Source organism: Hyperoodon ampullatus, assembly GCF_949752795.1.
Source record: "Hyperoodon ampullatus genome assembly, chromosome: 9".
In the NCBI taxonomy this organism is placed as follows: Eukaryota; Metazoa; Chordata; class Mammalia; order Artiodactyla; family Ziphiidae; genus Hyperoodon; species Hyperoodon ampullatus.
In genome coordinates, this window is record NC_136922.1 from 85,873,589 (window position 1) to 85,893,343 (window position 19,755).

At 43.1% G+C, this 19,755-nt stretch overlaps 1 protein-coding gene across 1 annotated transcript in view; it reads left to right on the forward strand.

The window, feature by feature from the left end:
• Positions 1–9,377: 9,377 nt before the first annotated feature.
• The window catches only part of AHCYL2 (adenosylhomocysteinase like 2), a gene marked incomplete at both ends in the record, with an annotated part of 182,515 nt that continues 172,137 nt past the window's right edge, over positions 9,378–19,755 (forward strand). Inside the window, one exon of the mRNA XM_079711852.1 lies at positions 9,378–9,740. Within this exon, the coding sequence (XP_079567978.1) occupies positions 9,378–9,740 (363 nt within the window). The remainder of the gene's footprint in view (positions 9,741–19,755) is intronic.

Sequence of the window (19,755 nt, forward strand, 5' to 3'; positions counted from 1 at the left end):
GCTAGCCTCACTTCCTCCAAAAAGATGTCAGTAGAAAACTGGAAACTAGGCTCAGGATCCTGTGGAAAGGAGATCTGCGTAGGAAAGGGGATGGTACCCACAGACAACTCAGAGGGTATTGTGGAGTATTAACCATGCTTGTTTGGGGGTGTAGCTCAAGTGATGGGGACACAAGCAATTTGCCCAGAGCCAAATTCCAGGGGAAGAGGAAAGGGAACTAACACTGATCATCTTCTAGGTACTTTACATGTATATAATGGTAATAATAATACTACTAATAACGGCTAATTCTTATTCAATGCTTGCTAGCTCTCTTCTAAGCACTTCATATACCTAAGTGTATGAAGTGCATAAGGTATATACATATACCTAAGTATATACCTTAGCGCAACAGACCTAAGAGGCACTGTTAACACCCCGAAGATACTGAGGCACAGAATGGTTCAATAGTTTGCCCAAGGGACTTCCCTGGTGGCACGGCGGTTAAGAATCCGCCTGCCAATGCAGGGGACACAGGTTCCAGCCCTGATCCGGGAAGATCCCACATGCCGTGGAGCACCTAAGCCCGTGCACCACAACTACTGAGCCTGTGCTCTAGAGCCCGTGAGCCACAACTACTGAGCCCATGTGCCACAGCTACTGAAGCCCGTGCGCCTAGAGCCTCTGCTCCGCAGCAAGAGAAGCCACTGCGATGAGAAGTCTGCGCACCGCAATGCAGAGTAGCCCCTACTCGCCGCAACTAGAGAAAGCCTGCGTGCAGCAACGAAGACCCAACGCAGCCAAAAATAAATAAAATAAAAATAAGTAAATTTTTTAAACCTACAAAAAAAAAAAAAATAGTTTGCCTGAGGCCACAGAGTAAGTGATAATGCTGGGATTCCATCAGAGCCATCTGGCTCCAGAGCGACCTGGCTCTTGGCCACTGCAGTCTACTGCCTCTTGTTTAATTTAGAAGGATCAGAGGAACTAGTTTTCTGGAGCAACAAACTCAGTGAAGCAAAATGACTTGCCCACAACCTCATAGGTAGTAAGTGACAGACTCTGGGTCCAGGGCCTTCCTGACTCTGCAGTCCAGACTCTTTCCACTCTCAGTTCTGACCTTTGGTTTTTCCTCCTGTCCAGGTTTCCCCTGCTGTGTTCCCTCTGGCCACCCTGTATCCCCTTGTGCTTGCTCATCTTGCTCATTCTTGACATCACTGCTCCTCTCAACAGTAGTACAGCTAATTTTTTTCTTTTAAAATTGAAGTATAGTTGATTTACAATGTTGTGTTAGTTTCAGGTGTGCAGAGTGATTCAGTTGTATATATATATTTCTTTTTCAGATTCTTGTCCATTATAGGTTATTACAAGATATTGAATATAGTTACCTGTGCTATACAGTAGGTCCTTATTGTTTATTCTGCATATGGTAGTGTGTATCTGTTAATCCCAAACTCCTAATATATCCCTCCCCCGCCTTTCCCCTTTGGTAATCATAAGTTTGTTTGTCTGTGAGTCTATTTCTGTTTTGTAAATAAGTTCATTTGTATCATTTTTTTAGATTCCACATATAAGTGATATCTTTTGATATTTGTCTTTCTCTGTCTTACTTCACTTAGTATGATAATCTCTAGGTCCATCCATGTAGCTGCAAATGGCATTATTTCATTCTTTTTGATGGCTGAGTAATAGTCCATAGTGTGTGTGTATATATATGTACCACATCCTCTTTATCCATTCATCTGTCGATGGACATTTAGATTGCTTCCATGTCTGGCTACTGTAAATAGTGCTGCTATGAACATTGGGGTGCATGTATCTTTTTGAATTAGAATTTCATCTCTTACAGATATATGCCCAGGAGTGGGATTGCTGGATCATATGGTAATTCTATTTTTTGTTTTTTAAGGAACCTCCATACTGTTCTCCATAGTGGCTGCACCAATTTACATTCGCCCCCAACAGTATAGGAGGGTTCCCTTTTCTCCACACCCTCTCCAGCATTTGTTTATAAACATCCGGGGAGGGGCAGTGCCACGCAGCTTGCATGATCTTAGTTCCCCAACCAGGGATCCAACCCAGGCTCTGGCAGTGAAAGTCCTAACCACTGGACCGCCAAGGAATTCCCTATTTGTGGACTTTTTAATGATGGCCATTCTGACTGGGGTGAGGTGATACTTTATTGTAGTTTTTATTTTCATTTCTCTAATAATTAGCGATGTTGAGCATCTTTTCTTTTGCCTGTAGGCCATCTGTATATCTTCAGTAGTAGAGCTATTTTTAAACCTTTATCAACAGCAGTATGCAAAACAATAAAAATGATCAGTGTTGTCTAATGATCTTTTCTGAAACAAGGGGAAATGTTAACAATTTTCTTTCTTCTTTTTATCTCCATGTACATTCCCTCCATCTCTTCTTTCTTTAGTAGTATTACTTATATAAAGGATGGCGAATGGGGTATTGGGGGAGTTTATTCTGGGCTTTGAAAAGCTGAGAAATGTTACCCTTCAGTTTGACTGTGGAGGCTGATAGATTCTGTGACCACTAGAGGGCACTGTGAGCCCACCTTTTGTGAATGCAGACCGGCAGCTGTTGGAAATCCGTGACTGTGGACACTCCCACAAACCAGTTGTGCATTGCAGTATTTTTATAGGAACGCCAGATCTTGGGACTGAGCAATAGTGGCCACTTTCCTACCAAAACTCCTGAATTAGACCCCTGGAAGAAACTCCTCAGGGTCCAAGAGGAGCTTGGTTTGGGGGACTCCCTGTGGCTGTGCTGCTGCCCTGAGGTCTCCGTGCTTTCAGCCCTCCAGCAGGCTCTGCCCTCAGCTGCTCCATTGGGCCCCCCTTACACTCAAACTCTGTCATCCATCTTCCCAGCTTGTGAGGCCTGCCCCTTTTGGTACCAGATTCTTTTAAGTAGTATGTCCACTGCCCCAACCCTTCCTCTGCTTGTGTAAGTCATTTTGTAATCTAAGAAATTGAAAAGATAGAGAAGCACGAAAAACAACCTAATAATAAACACCCACATTCCCACTACTCAGAAATAACTTTTAAAAAACCATTTTATCATATTTGCTTCCAGCCTACTTTTTAAAAAGAAATATAGTATAACAGATTTAGCTATAAAGTCCCCTTTGACCAACACTCCTGTCCCATTTTTCCTCCCACTTTCCCCGTCCTCCACAGAAAAACAACTGTCTGAATTTAGTGGGTTTCCTTCCAGTCCATTTTTATATTTTCATATGTGCAAATGAAGCTATGCATCCATAAACTAAGTATTACTTTTGTCTGCTTTTATTTTTTTAATTTTTTATTGAAGTATAGTTGATTTACAATATATTAGTTTCAGGTGTACAGCACAGTGATTCAGTATTTTTATAGATTATACCCCATTAAAAGTTATTACAAAATAATGTATATAATTCCCTGTTCTGTACAATACAGTTTTGCCTGCTCTTAAAGTTTTTTTTTAATTAATTAATTTTGTTTTATTTATTTTTGGCTATGTTGTGTCTTCGTTGCTGAGTGTGGGCTTTCTCTAGTTGCAGCGAGCGGGAGCTACTCTTCTTTGCGGTGTGCAGGCTTCTCATTGTGGTGGCTTCTTTTGTTGTGGAGCATGGCTCTAGGCACACGGGCTTCAGTAGTTGTGGCACACGGGCTTAGTTGCTCCGCGGCATGTGGGATCTTCCTGGACCAGGGATTGAACCTGTGTCCCCAGCATTGACAGGCGGATTCTTAACCACTGTGCCACCCGGGAAGTCCCTGCTCTTAAAGTTTTAATTTTCATCTCAATTATGCATGATATAGTTTGAAAAGTCAAATAGTTCTACAGGTCTTGTTGATTAAAGCAGCTATCTCAGTACCCCATAATTTCCTGTTCCTGGGAGCCAACCACTTTATTTTAGATGATCCTTATGATACTTACTTCCATATGTCTGAATAACATGATAATGCCATCTCTTGAATGTTCATTTTAGGTGTTATCATTTGACCTCCCAATATAGAGAATATGGATTTAGCTCTTTTTCACTCTGCCTACAAGGAGGGAAAAAGAGATGGAGGGGGGAGGAGTCAATAGTGACAGTTTTGAAAGCTGGAAAGCAAATGAGTGGCAATTTGGCAGTCTTGAAAAAGCTAAAATAAAGTTTTAGCCAGCACTAGGGAAAACTTATATTGAAGCACCCCTAAAAGGCTCTGAATTGCAGGCAGCAGGTACTTTAGAAGGTAGAAATGAAAGCAGAAGGACTGGTTTCTGATTCCCTACCTAACTCTGAACAGTGAGATGACTACCCTTCCCAACTTTGTCTGGTTGTCAGTTCATTCTCTGGAGAAGGCAAACAGAGGGTCTGTAGTATTTGAAGACATTATCTTCTGGCTTCCAGAAGTTCATTTTAAGAAGTTCAGTATCTTTCTGACTCTTGAACTGTTGTAAAAATGTTCCTTGATCCACTCCAGACATTTGAAGGATTATCTCTTTGTCCCCAGAGTTTTGAAGTTTAATAGTGATGTATATTAATGTAGGTTTATTTTCATCTATTGGGCTGGCACCTAGTGGCCCCTTTCATTATGGAAATTCTCCTTTTTCAGTTTTGGGAAATTTTTTGAGTTATTTATTTGAATTCCCCCCTCCCACACCCCCAATTTTCCTTGTCACTTTTCTGGCACTCCTATTATTTGGGTGTTGGTCTTCTTGGACTGACCCTCTAAGTCATTTTCTTTTCTTTCTTTTTTCTTTTTTTTTTTGTGAACGGTATTTTTTTAAATTTATTTTAGTTTTAGTGCTGCGCACGGGTTTTCTCTAGTTGCAGTGAGTGGGGGCTACTCTTCGTTGTTGTGTGTGGGCTTCTCATTGTGGTGGCTTCTCTCGTTGCGGAGCACGGGCTCTAGGCATGCAGGCTTCAGTAGTTGTGGTGCATGGGCTTCAGTAGTTGTGGCTCACGGGCTGTAGAGCGCAGGCTCAGTAGTTGTGGCGCACGGGCTTAGTTGCTCCGTGGCATGTGGGATCTTCCTGGACCAGGGATCAAACCCGTGTCCCCTGCATTGGCAGGCGGATTCTTAACCATTGTGCCACCAGGGAAGCCCTTTTTTTTTTTTTTTTAATTAGAGAAAAAACATGTATTGAAGATCTGAAAAACAATTCCTAAGAGATCAGCTTTTCCAGAAAACTGTGGCTACCCAATGCATTGTACCTATCATGTTAAGATGTGCACTGGACACAAATGAAAAAACCACGACTAACACAAAATTGTAAATCCACTATACTTCAATTAAAAAAAATAAAAACCATGAAATAAGCCACCATTACTCAACAATCTGAGCAAAGATAAACTGCATCTTTCTTATTTTTAATTTCTTCCTTTTTTTTTTTTTTTTTTGGCAGTGCCGTGTGGCTTGTGGGATCTTAGTTCCCTGACCAGGGATTGAACCCAGGCCCTTGGCAGTGAGAGCGCAGAGCCCTAACCACTGGACAACCAGGGAACTCCCAATTTCTTTCTCTTTTTATTTATTGAGTTTTTAAAAATTTCTGCTAGTATGCTTTCATTTTAAAGGTCTCATGTTTGTTTTCTGAATGTTCACTTCTTGAAACAGCATGTTCTTTCACAAATAAAATATCTTAAGTCTCTGAGGATATTGATGATTTTGGGGGGGGTCTTGATTTCTTCTTGATGCATAGCCTCTGTTTCCTCCCAGTTGTTATTTTCTGCTTGCTTATGTTGATCTCTGTCTTCCATATTAAAGGTTTTCTTGTATAACTTGTGACTTTACCTACTCATACTTAAGAGTGTAGCACTAAGTAGTTCTCTGGAAACTCTGCAAACATGGGTGTGGTCTTCACCGAGGGTGATCTGGCTGGCCTATTTCCTTGGGGAACTCTCAATGTTATATCTTCAAGTTTTCTCTCTTGGACTGGTCAGATTATCTTAGAGAAGTTCTTCCAGTCTCCTACATGGAAGATACATTTCTGCCTTCCAGTGTCTGGAAGCTGAATGAGCCAGGTGAGGGAAGAGGACCTGTAGTCTAAATATTTCATAAACTAAATAGTTCATAAACTTATGCTTAATTATCCTGTTTCCATTACGGTATTTCCATCTTCAACTGTGCCTTGTGTCCCTCAGTAACAAAGATGGCAGAAGCAGCAGGTGTGTAGGATAGAGTTGAGAATGGGTGAGGAATGTGCCCTGATGTTTGGCCTCAATCAGTGGATGGTGCCTGGATAAATAAACGATGAATATCAGTTTCTTTCCAGTGCTCCAACTCCTTATGTTTTGTAACCACATCCCATTGAAGAATTAGTTCATCCCCTCAGTAATCAAGTCTAGTGGTCGTCCAGGTAGGCAGCTGCTGCCTATGAGCTTCAACACAGGCCAGGTGGCTGTACCACAGCTCCCTTGTGCATTAGGGGGAAGAAAGAAATCAGTTATAGAGCTGCTAATCTCTTCTCTGACAGCTGGAGGATGAAGCTCTAAGCTGGTTCTTTATAATAGGAAGGAAATTCTGAAAGACAGAGTGTGAAGAGAAAGCTTAAGAAGCCCTTGTGTCTGGTGGACTTGTGGGCTTTGTGGAAATGGAAGTGCTCAGATGCCTTCCAACTCACAGTGTTAGGCACAAATTTTTGAAGGCCAGGATACAAAAGATTCCATTCAGTGTAGGACAGCTCCACAAATGAACAGATTTCCAAGATAGCAGTAGCACAGGGAAGGAGATCAAGGCAGGTGATTTCTCCCTCTCCTTCTTGCCAGGGGAAAAATAGTTGATCCAAAGACTAGATGTCCAGTGGCCTTCTGGGGTTGTCAGGGCAATCACTTACTCTCTGAGCAACCATAAACTGTAAGATCCCCTTTGCCTCAGTTTCTCTGAGAACAGAGAAGAAATGACCTACCCCATAATCTGTCACCCAGAGTCAATTGTATTTTAATGTATTGCTTTTTTCAAGTATTATTTACATAGTTAAAATCTAATAGAATGTGCAATTCTGTTTCCTGTTTTTTAGCTTATTATTTTATCATAAGCATTTATTTCCCTTCATCATTAAAAAAAGTTCTTGGCCAACTTAATTTTAAAGGTTGTAACCATTCCTCTGTTGTTGGACATTAGTATCAGACAACCTTTCATAATTAAAAATAAAACTGCCATACATGTCTTTGGGTTTACACCTTTTAAAATAAATTTAAAAATTTAAAATAATACAGAAAACTACAAAGTAAAAAAAAAAAAAAACTCACCCCAAATCCCATCACTTAAAGAAATCACTATTCATATTTTAGTTAATATTCCTCTCTGCTGATACACTTACCTGAATTTCATATTATCTCCCTGAAACCGAGCAAGAGTCTGCGGTGCCCTCTCAGGTGCTCTTCCGTGTCCCCTGTTTCTTGTTTGTAGTAAAGAAAAAAAAAAGGCTTTAATCTCCTAGGTCTTCCCCAAATTCCAAAGAGCAGGCTCAAGCATTAATAGGACAATAGAGTCACAGGACATAGTTCTAGTTCCTCCTGAAGGGATATAGATAACAATCTGATAGGTATCTTTGAGTTCTACAGAAACTAAGACCCCTATCCATGTGGAGGATAGTGACTACATGCATGTGACCACAAGCATGGGTACCCTAGACTGGTTGGAACCAGAAGGTTGAGATTCTGGAGACATCATCCTGTTACTTCACCACCGACCAATCAGAATTAAGTCACACATCCTGCAGCCCTAAATTTTGTCTATCAGGGAGGTCAGGCTTTTCGAACACTAGCTGCCTGTTCTGCTTGGCACCCTGCAATAAACTTTTCTCTGCTCCAAACTTTGACATTTTGGTTTACTTGACTTCATTGTGCCACTGGCACACGAACTTGGGTTGGACATCTATTAGAATTAACAGGGCAGGAATTCCCTTGCCCTCCGGTGGTTAGGACTCCGTGCTTTCACTGCCAAGGGTTCACTCCCTGATCGGGGAACTAAGACGCCGCAAGCTGTGTGGAGGGGCAAAAAATAATAATAATAATAAAAAGAGGGAATTAATTAACAGGGCAAAAGAATTGGCCTTGTTTAAGGCAACATGTAATTTTTTTTTTTTTTTTTTTTTTGCGGTACGCGGGCCTCTCACTGTTGTGGCCTCTCCCGTTGCGGAGCGCAGGCTCCCGACGCGCAGGCTCAGTGGCCATGGCTCACAGGCCCAGCCGCTCCGCGGCACGTGGGATCTTCCCGGACCGGGGCACGAACCCGCGTCCCCTGCATCGGCAGGCGGACTCTCAACCACTGCACCACCAGGGAAGCCCAACATGTAATTTTTAAAAAATTTAATTCAATTTATTTAGGCTGCGTTGGGTCTTCGTTGCTGCGCGTGAGCTTTCACTCGTTGGGGCGAGCAAGGGCTCTAGGTGCTCAGGCTTCAGTAGTTGTGGCTCTCCGGCTGTAGAGCGCAGGCTCAGTGGTTGTGGCCCACGGGCTTAGTCGCTCCACAGCATGTGGTATCTTCCCGGACCAGGGGTCGAACCCATGTCCCTTACACTGGCAGGCGGATTCTTAACCACTGTGCCACTAGGGAAGTCCCCAACGTATAATTCTTTAGCCTTGAAATTTTGACCTAGTGATACCTAACTTCTTTTTTTGGACTGATGTTAAATTCCAAGCTCAGAATGTTCTAGAAATCACCACAGCAGGCAAGGTCCTAATGTATTCCTTCTAAAAACAGAGCCATTAAAGTTCGGAAAGCTGTTAGGGTCCCGATTTCATTGATGCAGAAAAATCAAGTCACTTTAAGCCGTAAATCGGCGCTATCCCCACGTGACACCGCTTTTCCTTTAAATGCCTGCTCACGTGATCGTAGACTTGCACACTCGGAGGCAATTTACAATGTTAGGGTAGAAAGTCATTCCTCCCCCACCTTCCCAACCCTAAGGTTTCTAGCGTTCGTTCCCCGGAAGCCGCAACTCCTCTGGAGACTTTCTCTTCCTCATGTCGTGTCACCCGTTGTCACTCCTTTCCGTTAGTCACCGGCACTAGAGCTCCATCTCTACTACAGAATCCCGCTTGCTGGAGGAAGAGGGATTGGGACTACAACTCCCAGGGGGCATCGTGCGCCCAGCCCTTGGCGGCGCGCGGTGGTGGTCGGGGGCTGAGGTCCCACTGTCTTTTCGCCTCGTGCGGCCCAGAGCAAGCGCACTACAGGTTCCGTGGCTCCACGCGCGCGAGCGAGCCAGGTCGGGGCGGGGCGGGGCGGGGCGGGGCGGGGCGGGGCGGTGGGGGAGAGGCCGGGGCTGGCTGGCGGGCGGGCAGAGGAAGGGGGTGGGAGCGGAGGCGATGGAGGGGAGGAGTGGGGGAATGGGGGAGGGATGGGGAAGGGAGGCGGGAGGCGGGGCCGAGCAGGAGCTGGAGTCTGAGTCGGCGGTTGCAGTGGAGGCGGTGATGTCGGTGCAGGTCGTGTCAGCAGCGGCTGCCGCGAAGGTGCCTGAGGTGGAGCTGAAGGACCTGAGCCCCTCCGAGGCGGAGCCGCGGCTGGGACTGAGCACGGCGGCCGTGAGTGCCATGGCCCCCCCAGCGGGCGGCGGGGACCCTGAAGCTCCAGCTCCCGCGGCGGAGCGACCCCCGGCCCCAGGTCCGGGATCGGGGCCCGCTGCGGCTCTCAGCCCCGCCGCTGGGAAAGTGCCTCAGGCGTCGGCCATGAAGCGGAGCGACCCTCATCACCAGCATCAGAGGCACCGCGACGGCGGCGAGGCCCTGGTCAGCCCCGACGGCACCGTCACCGAGGCGCCGCGCACGGTCAAGAAGGTATTGGGGCCGGGCTGCCTCTTTCGGAGAGCGAGGGTGGGAGGGGGAACCGCAGATCCTCTCGGCGCTGCGGCACCACCCTCCGGGCCCTCCCTTCTGATCGTAGGAGCAGAGAGATCCCTTTTCCCCTTAAACCCGCTCTCTCAGAGATGTTCCCACCCGGGCCCCAGTGCTGGGGAGCGAAGACTCCCGGTGGTACGGCTGTACTTAGCTGGGAATAACATGGAGGTAGCGCTCTCCCCTGCTCCTTGGAATAGTATTACCCCTCTCTGTACTCCCAACATACTCCCGTGTGTATTTTCCAGACTATCGGGGAGAAGACCCCGATGGTGTAGAAAAAGCTTACTGCTTATGAGAGTTCATCCAGCAATAAGGGTGGAAAGAGCTTTTCTATTTGGAGATCTTTTCTATAAGGAGTAGTTACCTCGCACTGAGATCCTCAGTTGTCTGGTTTCTGTACAGATGATGATTTTCTGCCTTTCTGTGGCCAAGCGCTTCCATCGAGCAGTATTGATGCCGTGCCCTTCATTCCAGATACTGCAATATCCTTACATCTTCTCTGAATGTAGAAGGGTAATGGAGAGATTCTTTTCACTGTTTTCTCTTCAGAGGTTTGTCCTCTCTGCTCAGTAGTTGGTCACCAGGATTATTAGACTGTGTATGAAGACAATGATTGTTTTATTGGTTCTTTTATTATGATCTGAAAGTGTTAGGAAGAAATGCTTCTACTTTTGGGAAAGGCGATCACTGTGGGGTTTTCCATCTCAGCTGTCAGCTTCTTTCAGATATAGTTTTGAAGAGGCCGTAGCCTCAGAACACCAAGGAGTAGGTGTGCCTAGATGTTTGATATTCCCAGTATTACACAATGGCTATCTGTGGTGTGTCTGTCCTCTCATAAAGCAAATCAGCACGGAAGAAAAAGGGCAAATATTGCAAAAACAGAGATGTGGATCGTATGAAAAGGGATTATCATTTTAATTTCCGAGGTGTAATGTGAACACAGTAATTTATGGGGTTTTTTTACTTTGTGAATGACTTTTTAAAATCTATTTATTTAATTTATTTATTTTTGGCTGTGTTGGTCTTTGTCGCTGTACGCGGGCTTTCTCTAGTTACGGCAACCGGGGGCTACTCTTCATTGCGGTGCGCGGGCTTCTCATTGCGGTGGCTTCTTTTGTTGCAGAGCACGGGCTTCAGTAGTTGTGGCTCGTGGGCTCTAGAGCGTAGGCTCAGTAGTTGTGGTGCACGGGTTTAGTTGCTCCTGGGCATGTGGGATCTTCCCGGACCAGGGCTCGAACCCATGTTCCCTGCCTTGGCAGGCGGATTCTTAACCACTGGCCACCAGGGAAGTCCCCTTGTGAATTAGTTTTAATTGCTTTATCAGAACAGCAAGGAAATGACGTGAAGTCTGCATTGATTTCACTGTGCAGGATTCAGCTGAGTTGGAACCTTGTATCCAGCCTAACTTTGGTTGTAATAGCCTCATTATTAAGGTATGAAGCAGAGAACCCTTCCATTTTAATTACCCAAATATAGGTGATAACATCAGAGGCAAGACTGAAGGAATTTGTTTAATGATGCTTTAGGACAGTGTCTTTCTCATTTGCATTATGAAACTTCTCTGGGAGGAATTATAGGAGGAAAGAGAGGCAGCACAGGCACCAGTGCTGGTACTACCTAGATTTGAGTCTGGAAATCTGAAATGTATTTGTAACTAGTTGAGGTGCTTTATAACTTTGGCCAAATCCAGTGATTAAGGGTCTTTTTGTGTAAAAATCTGTATTTTGATTAGGTCTCTTGAGGGTAAGAGCGTTTAACAAATTGCCTTTATTTATTTTTTTGGCCTTGTCATGATGCTTGCGGGATCTTAGTTCCCTGACCAGGAATTGAACCTGGGGCCACAGCAGTGAAAGCGCGAAGTCCTAACCACTGGACCGCCAGGGAACTCCCCAAGAAATTGCCTTTTTTTTTTTTTTTTAGTATTTATTTTTATTTATTTGGCTGCATTGGGTCTTAGTTGCGGCACGTGGGATCTTCGTTGCAGCATGTGCTGTCTTTTTGTGTGGCCCGTGGGCTCAAATTGCCTTTAGAACATGGGATTTACAGTCAAGCAGACCTGGGTTTGAATCCTAGTACCCCCACTAACTAGCTTTTGGGTAATTTCCAAATTCTCTAAATCTTAGTTTTCTCTTTTATAAAGTGAGGTTACTAATACGATTGAGGATTAGAAATATTTGTAGAGGGCTTAGCATTGAACTTGGCACACATAGTGAGGGCTTAAGAAATTACAGCAATTATTAAGAATTGATTTTATTTTTTTCTTCCTTCTATTGTGGCTTAAGTGCACCACTACGGCTTCCTTTAAATGGTGCATACTATTCAATATATTCTATATAAAGCAGTGAGAAAATCATAGGCCAGCATCAGTCTGTTTTTCCTAATTCTAGATGTGTTTCTTGACCATTTTCCTTGTTGCTGAACCACCTTCTTCCTGTTTTTCCAGCATCAAAATGTAGGTCTCATGATTCTAGATTTACTCAGCAGCCTCAAGGCTATGGAAGACAGGGCTGAGCTTGCCTTACAATGTTAATTGCAACCAAAAAACAACTTCTGTACTGGAAGTTAAGCAGGCAAAGCTCCGGGCGAGAATGCAGCTGTATGACACAACTACAGGCATTGCTGAGCTACTTTTGGGGGGCAGAATCTTGAACTTTCTTGACATAGAATTAGCTAAATTAAAACAAGTGCATGAGACTGACCTTCTTTCTTCAAGTTGAAAGTCACTTCCCCAAGGGACTGCAGTGTGATATTTTGATTTGTTAAGCCTTTCTTGATTTTTAATTTATTTAAATAATCATTCTGAACTTGACTCCCTTCTGCTTTTATTTTAGTGTAGGGAGGGACTGGAGGTACTTAGGATTGAGATAGCTACCTTTGGCTATGTAATTGGTAATCATTGCTTTTATTTTGTAACTGTCACATACAAGCTTGTTTATCTTAAGCATATTTCCATTGATGGTTTCCCTTACTCCATTTGTGTATCTGTCATCAGTTTTCTTAGTACTGTTACTCTGTTCAGTCACACAAGGGAAATAAGCTTTTCATAAGAGCCAGACTTTCCAAGTGCAGCATTTAATAAGAATGAACATATGGTGTGCAGGTTACTCAGTCCCATCTTATCTTTGGCATCTACCTCCATCCTGTAATTTGTGGTACTCTGGGGACCAGATCTTGTCACCGTGGCTATCGTATATTTGTATATAATGTTTTTCTTCATAAGTGAACTCAACAAACCAAAAATTTCTGTAAGAAGTGATTTGTGAAATAGGAAGATAAAGTCCGCAGTGAATGCAGTTGCAATAGTTGAGAGGATTTCTTCCCTGTGTTCTTGAAAATGGGGTAATAGGAATGTCACAGCACAGCAGGGAAAACAAGGCAGGAGAGGATTTATTTCAGAAAAGTTAAAACTTTCTGACAATAAGGCTGTGAGCCTAAGAACCACAACTAGTTTGTGCTTACGTCAGTATCAGTAATGACCATGTTCAAGCAGATTCCTTTATTTTTTTGGCAGATGAATCCACCTTGTGCTGGCTTTGTTGCTGTCAGCAGAGAATGAGTTGAGCCATGCTAGTGCTTTCTTGCCCTGAATTCTTTAAGCTCTTTATTTGGTTAATTATGGGCTACTAAAATGGAACCCTTTGGATATAGTCATGGGAATGAGGGAGGAGTATTACTCCTTTTGCCTGTTAGGAAAGTACAGCCTTGCAAAATGTTCAGTAAGGCACTTGGCAGATTGACCGTAATAACAGTTACCATTAATCGGCCCTTTATATGTTATTGGCATTTTTCTAATCCTGACAGCTACACAATGAGATATAAGTGGCATTATCTCCATTTCACAGATAAGGAAATGAGGTCCAGAGAAGGTAAAGTGCCTTGACCAAGGTTATACATCTAGAAAGGTAGGACTTAAAACCCCTGTTTTAAACCTTGGTCTGTTTCCGAAGCCTGTGTCCTTTTTATTATGCCACACTGATTCTAACTTCTTAGTTGCTGGGTTCTGGCTTTCTCCCAGAAGTCTGTCAGAATACTCAGTGAACTCTAAGTTATGTCTTTCTGGTTTAAGACTTAGGTCATCCCAAATCCAAAGTAAGGAGGGTCTGAGTCAGGGCTTTAGGAAGAGGACAGGAAGAGGACAGGAAAAAATTGTACAAATGTAGAATCTCAGAGAATTGTAAAATTATGAGAGAGGGAGAAGAGGATCTTATATGTATATAAAAAAGCATTTCAGGATCAATGATGCATTTCACATTAGTAATTTAGTGATAATTTGAATAATTTGAATATTCTTATTTTTGAAATTATAAATAAATCGGGAGTACCTGTTCAGTTTTCCTTGTTCTTTAAGACCCACCTTCTCTTATGAATCAATCTCTAGTTAAACATTTTGAAAATTAGAAGGGGAAGCATATTGTTATGTATTCCTGCTGTGTCCCAGGCATTGTATTAGAGCTTTACATATACTATTTTATTTAAGCCTTTTAAGAGCTCTCAGAAATAGGTAGTGTTATCCTTGTTTTATTGAGGAAACCGAGGGTTGGAGAGATTAAGGAATTTGTCTCAAGGTTACATGTGTGATGTGAGCTAACAGAACTCTAACCTGTTTGACTCTCATGCACAAACTCCATTGCTTTTCTTTCTTTTTTTTTGGCCCAGCGGCATGTGGGATCTTAGTTCCCTGACCAGGGATCGAACCTGCACCCCTTACATTGGAAGTGTGGAGTCTTAACCACTGGACCGCCAGGGAAGTCCCTCCATTGCTTTTCTTTCTTTTTTTAAAAAATTTAGGGCTTCCCTGGTGGCGCAGTGGTTGAGAGTCCGCCTGCCGATGCAGGGGACACGGGTTCGTGCCCCGGTCCGGGAAGATCCCACATGCCGCGGAGCGGCTGGGCCCGTGAGCCATGGCTGCTGGGCCTGCGCGTCCGGAGTCTGTGCTCCGCAACGGGAGAGGCCACAACAATGAGAGGCCCACGTACCACCAAAAAAAAAAAAAAAAAAAAAAAATTAAATATTTATTTATTTGGCTGCGCTGGGTCTTAGTTACAGCACGCAGGATCTTCACTGTGGCATGTGGGATCTTTAGTTGCGTCATGCGGGATCTAGTTCCCTGACCAGGGATCAAACCTGGGCTCCCTGAATTGAGAATGCAGAGTCTTACCCACTGGACCACCAGGGAAGTCCCTCCATTGCTTTTCAACTGAAGTATTTCTCTGTTCAAAGCTTAGCCTTTCAAATCTTACTTAATCTGTATATTTTTGTGGATGTTTCTGTTATTTCACTAACAGGTGGTTTTTTATTTATTGAGCTTATTTAATGGTCTTACCATTTATTTATGTGAACATTTATGAATTTTCTGAGAAGGCAGCCCTTATTTTGTATAATTTCTGAATTCTCTTCTTCCTGGGAAAGATTGAACATTAAGAGCTGTTTTAGGAGGTTGCTCAGAGCTGAAGTTGCAGTTGTGTATTTATTGTCCTGAGGAAGACGACTTTGGTCCTTAGTGTCCAGTTAATAGAAGAAAGGGATAGTTCATGAAAAGGGAGAGTGAGTTTCTTTATTATATCATTTCCTTGAAAGTGTTCTCCTCCCCCACAGTAAAAGAAAAAAAGAAGGAAGAGATTTGTTGGGCTCTTCATTCAGACTTCATTCTTTCTTGGTGGTCCTTGTTTAAATAATTCAGAGAGGTACAACTGAGGTGGATGGGGGAAGAGTAAATCTTGGCAGCTGCCCCGATCCACCCGCCTGCCGTCGTGTTCAGGTGGTATGCACAATTAGAGGAGCTGAAATTCCACTCCTCCAATAAGAGGTTTAGTTAGATTGATCAGGTTCCTATGGAATTTGGAGGAGCTTTTTATAGTCTGAACGACCTATGGCCCGAGATTTGGTGAGAGCTGAGCAGAGGAGAAAGCAGTGGAGTGAAATTTCTTCTGTAATGGTTCCAAGTAAAACTACTTTGATTAAATTAAATAACTTAAGCCATATGATGTGTATGATTTTCAGTTCCCTCTTCCCCATCTATATTGTGCAGCAATTCAGTTAGCCATTTTCCCTCTTGGACACTGCGTTAATAGCTGGTGATTTCCTATTCTTTTTTTTTTTAGGGGTCTTTCAATAGAAATGGATTGGTTTGGGGCACCTCCTTCTTTTTATCTCAGAACTTATATTAAGGAAGGGTATAGAGGTTCTAGAGCTGCTAGCTGAGTTTCTCTAAGTCAGGCTTTTCCTTAAAGCCTTTCTGAATACTGCAAAGCTGTCATTGAAAGTTAAACAAGCTGAGACTTAAACTGGCTTCATCTTCCCTACAGATTTATCTCCTGCAGTGCTCCAATGTGAACCCTTCTGATCATTCTAAAAGATTTGATTTGATATTGACTACCTTTTCTTGGAAACTCTTTTCTCGGCTTCAGTTATAACTTCATTTATGGCTACCATTTACTGAATACTTACTCTCTTCTAGGCATCTATCTATCTCATCTCATTTAATCCTCATAGCAACTTTATCAGATGAATATTATTATCTTTATTTTATAGATTAGAAAATATAGGCCCTGGGCTTCCCTGGTGGCTCAGTGGTTGAGAGTCCGCCTGCCGATGCAGGGGACACAGGTTCGTGCCCCAGTCTGGGAAGATCCCACATGCTGCAGAGCGGCTGGGCCCGTGAGCCATGGCCGCTGAGCCTGCGCGTCTGGAGCCTGTGCGCCGCAACGGGAGAGGCCACAACAGTGAGAAGCCCGCGTATCGGAAAAAAAAAAAAAAAAAGAAAAAAGAAAATATAGGCCCAAAGAGAGTAATTAACTTGCCCAAGGCTTTGCCAGTCTTTGATGTCTTTGGGATCAGTGAGATGAAACACTGCCCACAGCAATAGTGAGAGGCTTTGCCACACTGCCAACCCCTTACTTTTCTGATTAAACGCCCATGTGAAATTTGCTTAAGTTATTGCACCTAGGCTGCTGAGACTATTCTGCAGCCTTTTGGATCCCAGGATCTACCCTCTTCCAAGGGGAGGCCTCACATCCCTGTTTACCTCAGTCACTACCTGACGCCTAGTCAACCATTGTCTTCCTAATACTCATTCCCTTAACACTCTCCTCATCCTCTCAGCCAGTCCAATCTTCCCAAACCTTTCCACTGTGTTCTCTACAACTTGCCTCTTCATTATCAGTAAATCTTCTTGTAGCATCAGCCTCTAGCAGCAAGATCAAGTTACAGTGGCAACAGTGGCACCTGGCACCCGGTATCCTGAACTATAATGGTGCAGCCCAAGCTGCAGCATCTCCTGCTTGGCATAAGCAAACATGACATCTTTTCCAAGCCCATTCTGTGGTGGTGTTTTTAACTGTGTAGCCCTGAAAGCTACCTCATGTCCTTTCCGTAAATTCTTTTTCTGTCCAACTCAGCCAGAGTTGACTTCTGCTGTTTATGGAACTCTGAGTGACGCACTGGTTGAACCTAACCGTCTGCCTTTTTAGTTGCCTGCATCTATGGAGCTGAGAGTTGCTAAAGAAAATCAGAAAACCAGATAGATCGATGTCACTATAAATTCATAGTCGTCAACCTCATATGCTTGATCATCGCTGCCTCGTAATGTTATACATTTTCTAGTAAGGTTACTTTCACACTCACTGCAAATGATTATTTCATACTGTATCTTTTTACTTCTAATTTCACATGTGTTCTTTTTAAACTAGTGATATGCCTTATACTTGTTATAAAAACAGAAACCACCAAAAGGGAATTCCTTCATCTTTGTACCTCCCAAATCTACAAACCTACCTCCATCGGGGGTTCATCTTTTTCTCTTTCCCTCATGTTATGATAGGGGAAGATGTGTCCTTCATTTTGTCAAAGGCCAGTCCCTCCACAAGTGTTCTAATCACATTCTCCAGTCTTCTTTTTTTTTTTTTTTTTTGCGGTATGCGGGCCTCTCACTGTTGTGGCCTCTCCTGTGGCGGAGCACAGGCTCCGGACGCGCAGGCTCAGCGGCCATGGCTCACGGGCCCAGCCGCTCCGCGGCATATGGGATCCTCCCGGACCGGGGCATGAACCCGTATCCCCTGCATCGGCAGGCGGACTCTCAACCACTGCGCCACCAGGGAGGCCCTTCTTTTTTTTTTTTAAGATTTAATGTTATTTATTTTTGGCTGCGTTGGGTCTTTGTTGATGCTTGTGGGCTTTCTCTAGTTGTGGTGAGCAGGGGCTACTCTTCATTGTGGTGCGAGGGCTTCTCCTTGCGGTGGCTTCTCTTGTTGTGGAGCATGGGCTCTAGGTGTGCGGGCTAAGTAGTTGTGGTGCGTGGGCTTAGTTGCTCTGCGGCATGTGGGATCTTCCCAGACCAGGGATAGAACCCATGTCCCCTGCATTGGCAGGTGGATTCTTATCCACTGTGCCACCAGGGAAGTCCCTCCAGTCTTCTTAAAGAACTTCTTCCTTTGGTTATTTCCTCTTTCTATTAGAGCCTATGTGAGCTCTATAGAGCCCATTTTGAAAACCCTGTCCTCTAACCTCCATATCTCCTTTCTGCTACTGTCCTATCTTTCTACTCCCTTGTGCTGCTAAGTTTCGTAAAGGAGTTTTCAGTGTATGCTATATATACCTTTTGTCTTCCCACACTCTTTAACCCACTCCTACTCTAATACTCTGACCCACACGATGCCCTCTTGCTGAAGCTGGTAATGTCCATCAGATTCTCGCATGGCTATCTGTTTTTTCATCCCTCATCATATCAGACCTCTTGGCAGCATTTGACACCAATTTCTTACCAAAACACTCTCCTCTCTTGGCTTCCATTACCCTTCTCTTTACTAGTTTTCCTCTTATTTCCCCAGCTGCTCCTTCTCAGTCTTTCTCCTTGATCCTGGGTGCTCTGCTCTTTCCATTGTGTTTTCTCCCTAAATCATCCACAGCATTCCTGTGCCTTTGGGTATCATCTACTTACCAACAACTCCCCAGATTATTTCTTTAGCCAGGACCCCTCTTCTGAATGCCAATCTTGTGTGTGTACAACTCCCTACTTACAGTTGGACTTCAGAACTAATGTCGAAAATGGAATTTTTGTCTCCTGTCTAATCCTCAAAATATATTCTTCTTGTTTTCTTCATATCAGTAAAATGGTATTTACATTATTTTTTCCCTTTTTTTAAAAAAAGTTGTTTTTAATTACACAAGTAATGCTTGAATGTATTCTTGTGAAATAATTCAATCTAATGAAGGAAACTCCTTCCTTGGCCCTCAGCCAGTCTTGTTCCCCTCCCCAGAGACCTCTGCTATCAACTTATCTTTTTTAACTTTACCTTCATATTGTACATAGAGAAACTGGTAGTTTTATAATAACTTGTACATAAAGAAAAGCACATTATATGTATATATATATATATATACATACATTGTTTTGCAGGTTGCTTTTTCCACTTAACAGAATGTCTTGGAGCTTTTTACATATCATTACATATATATGTATCTCATACTTTTTGACTGCTGAGTTGATTTCCAAAGTCTATACCATTGTTGTTTATTAAACTATTCTGTTGATGCACATTTAACTTAGTTTTTATATGCTATAGTAGCTATCTGTATGCATTCTTTTTGTGTACATGTGTAAGTGTTTCTCTAGGATAGATACCTAAAGGTAGAATTTTGGAGTTGAAAGATATCCACATTTTAAACTTAATACATAATATCATGTTGCCTTCAAAAGTGTAGTACCATTTTATACATCAACTAACTATATACAAGATAACCCTTTTACTACACCTTCACCAATACTGGATATTTTTACATCTTTTATAAGAAAAAAAGACATAAAGATGTAAAGATGCCTTTTTTAAGGCATTTACTATTGTTTTTATTAGTATTTTTTCTGCTTATAGTGAGGCTGAGAATATTTTCATGAATAGATTGGAATTTATATTCTTTTTCTTGTAATTATCTGTTCGTATTTATTCATTAACAAATATTT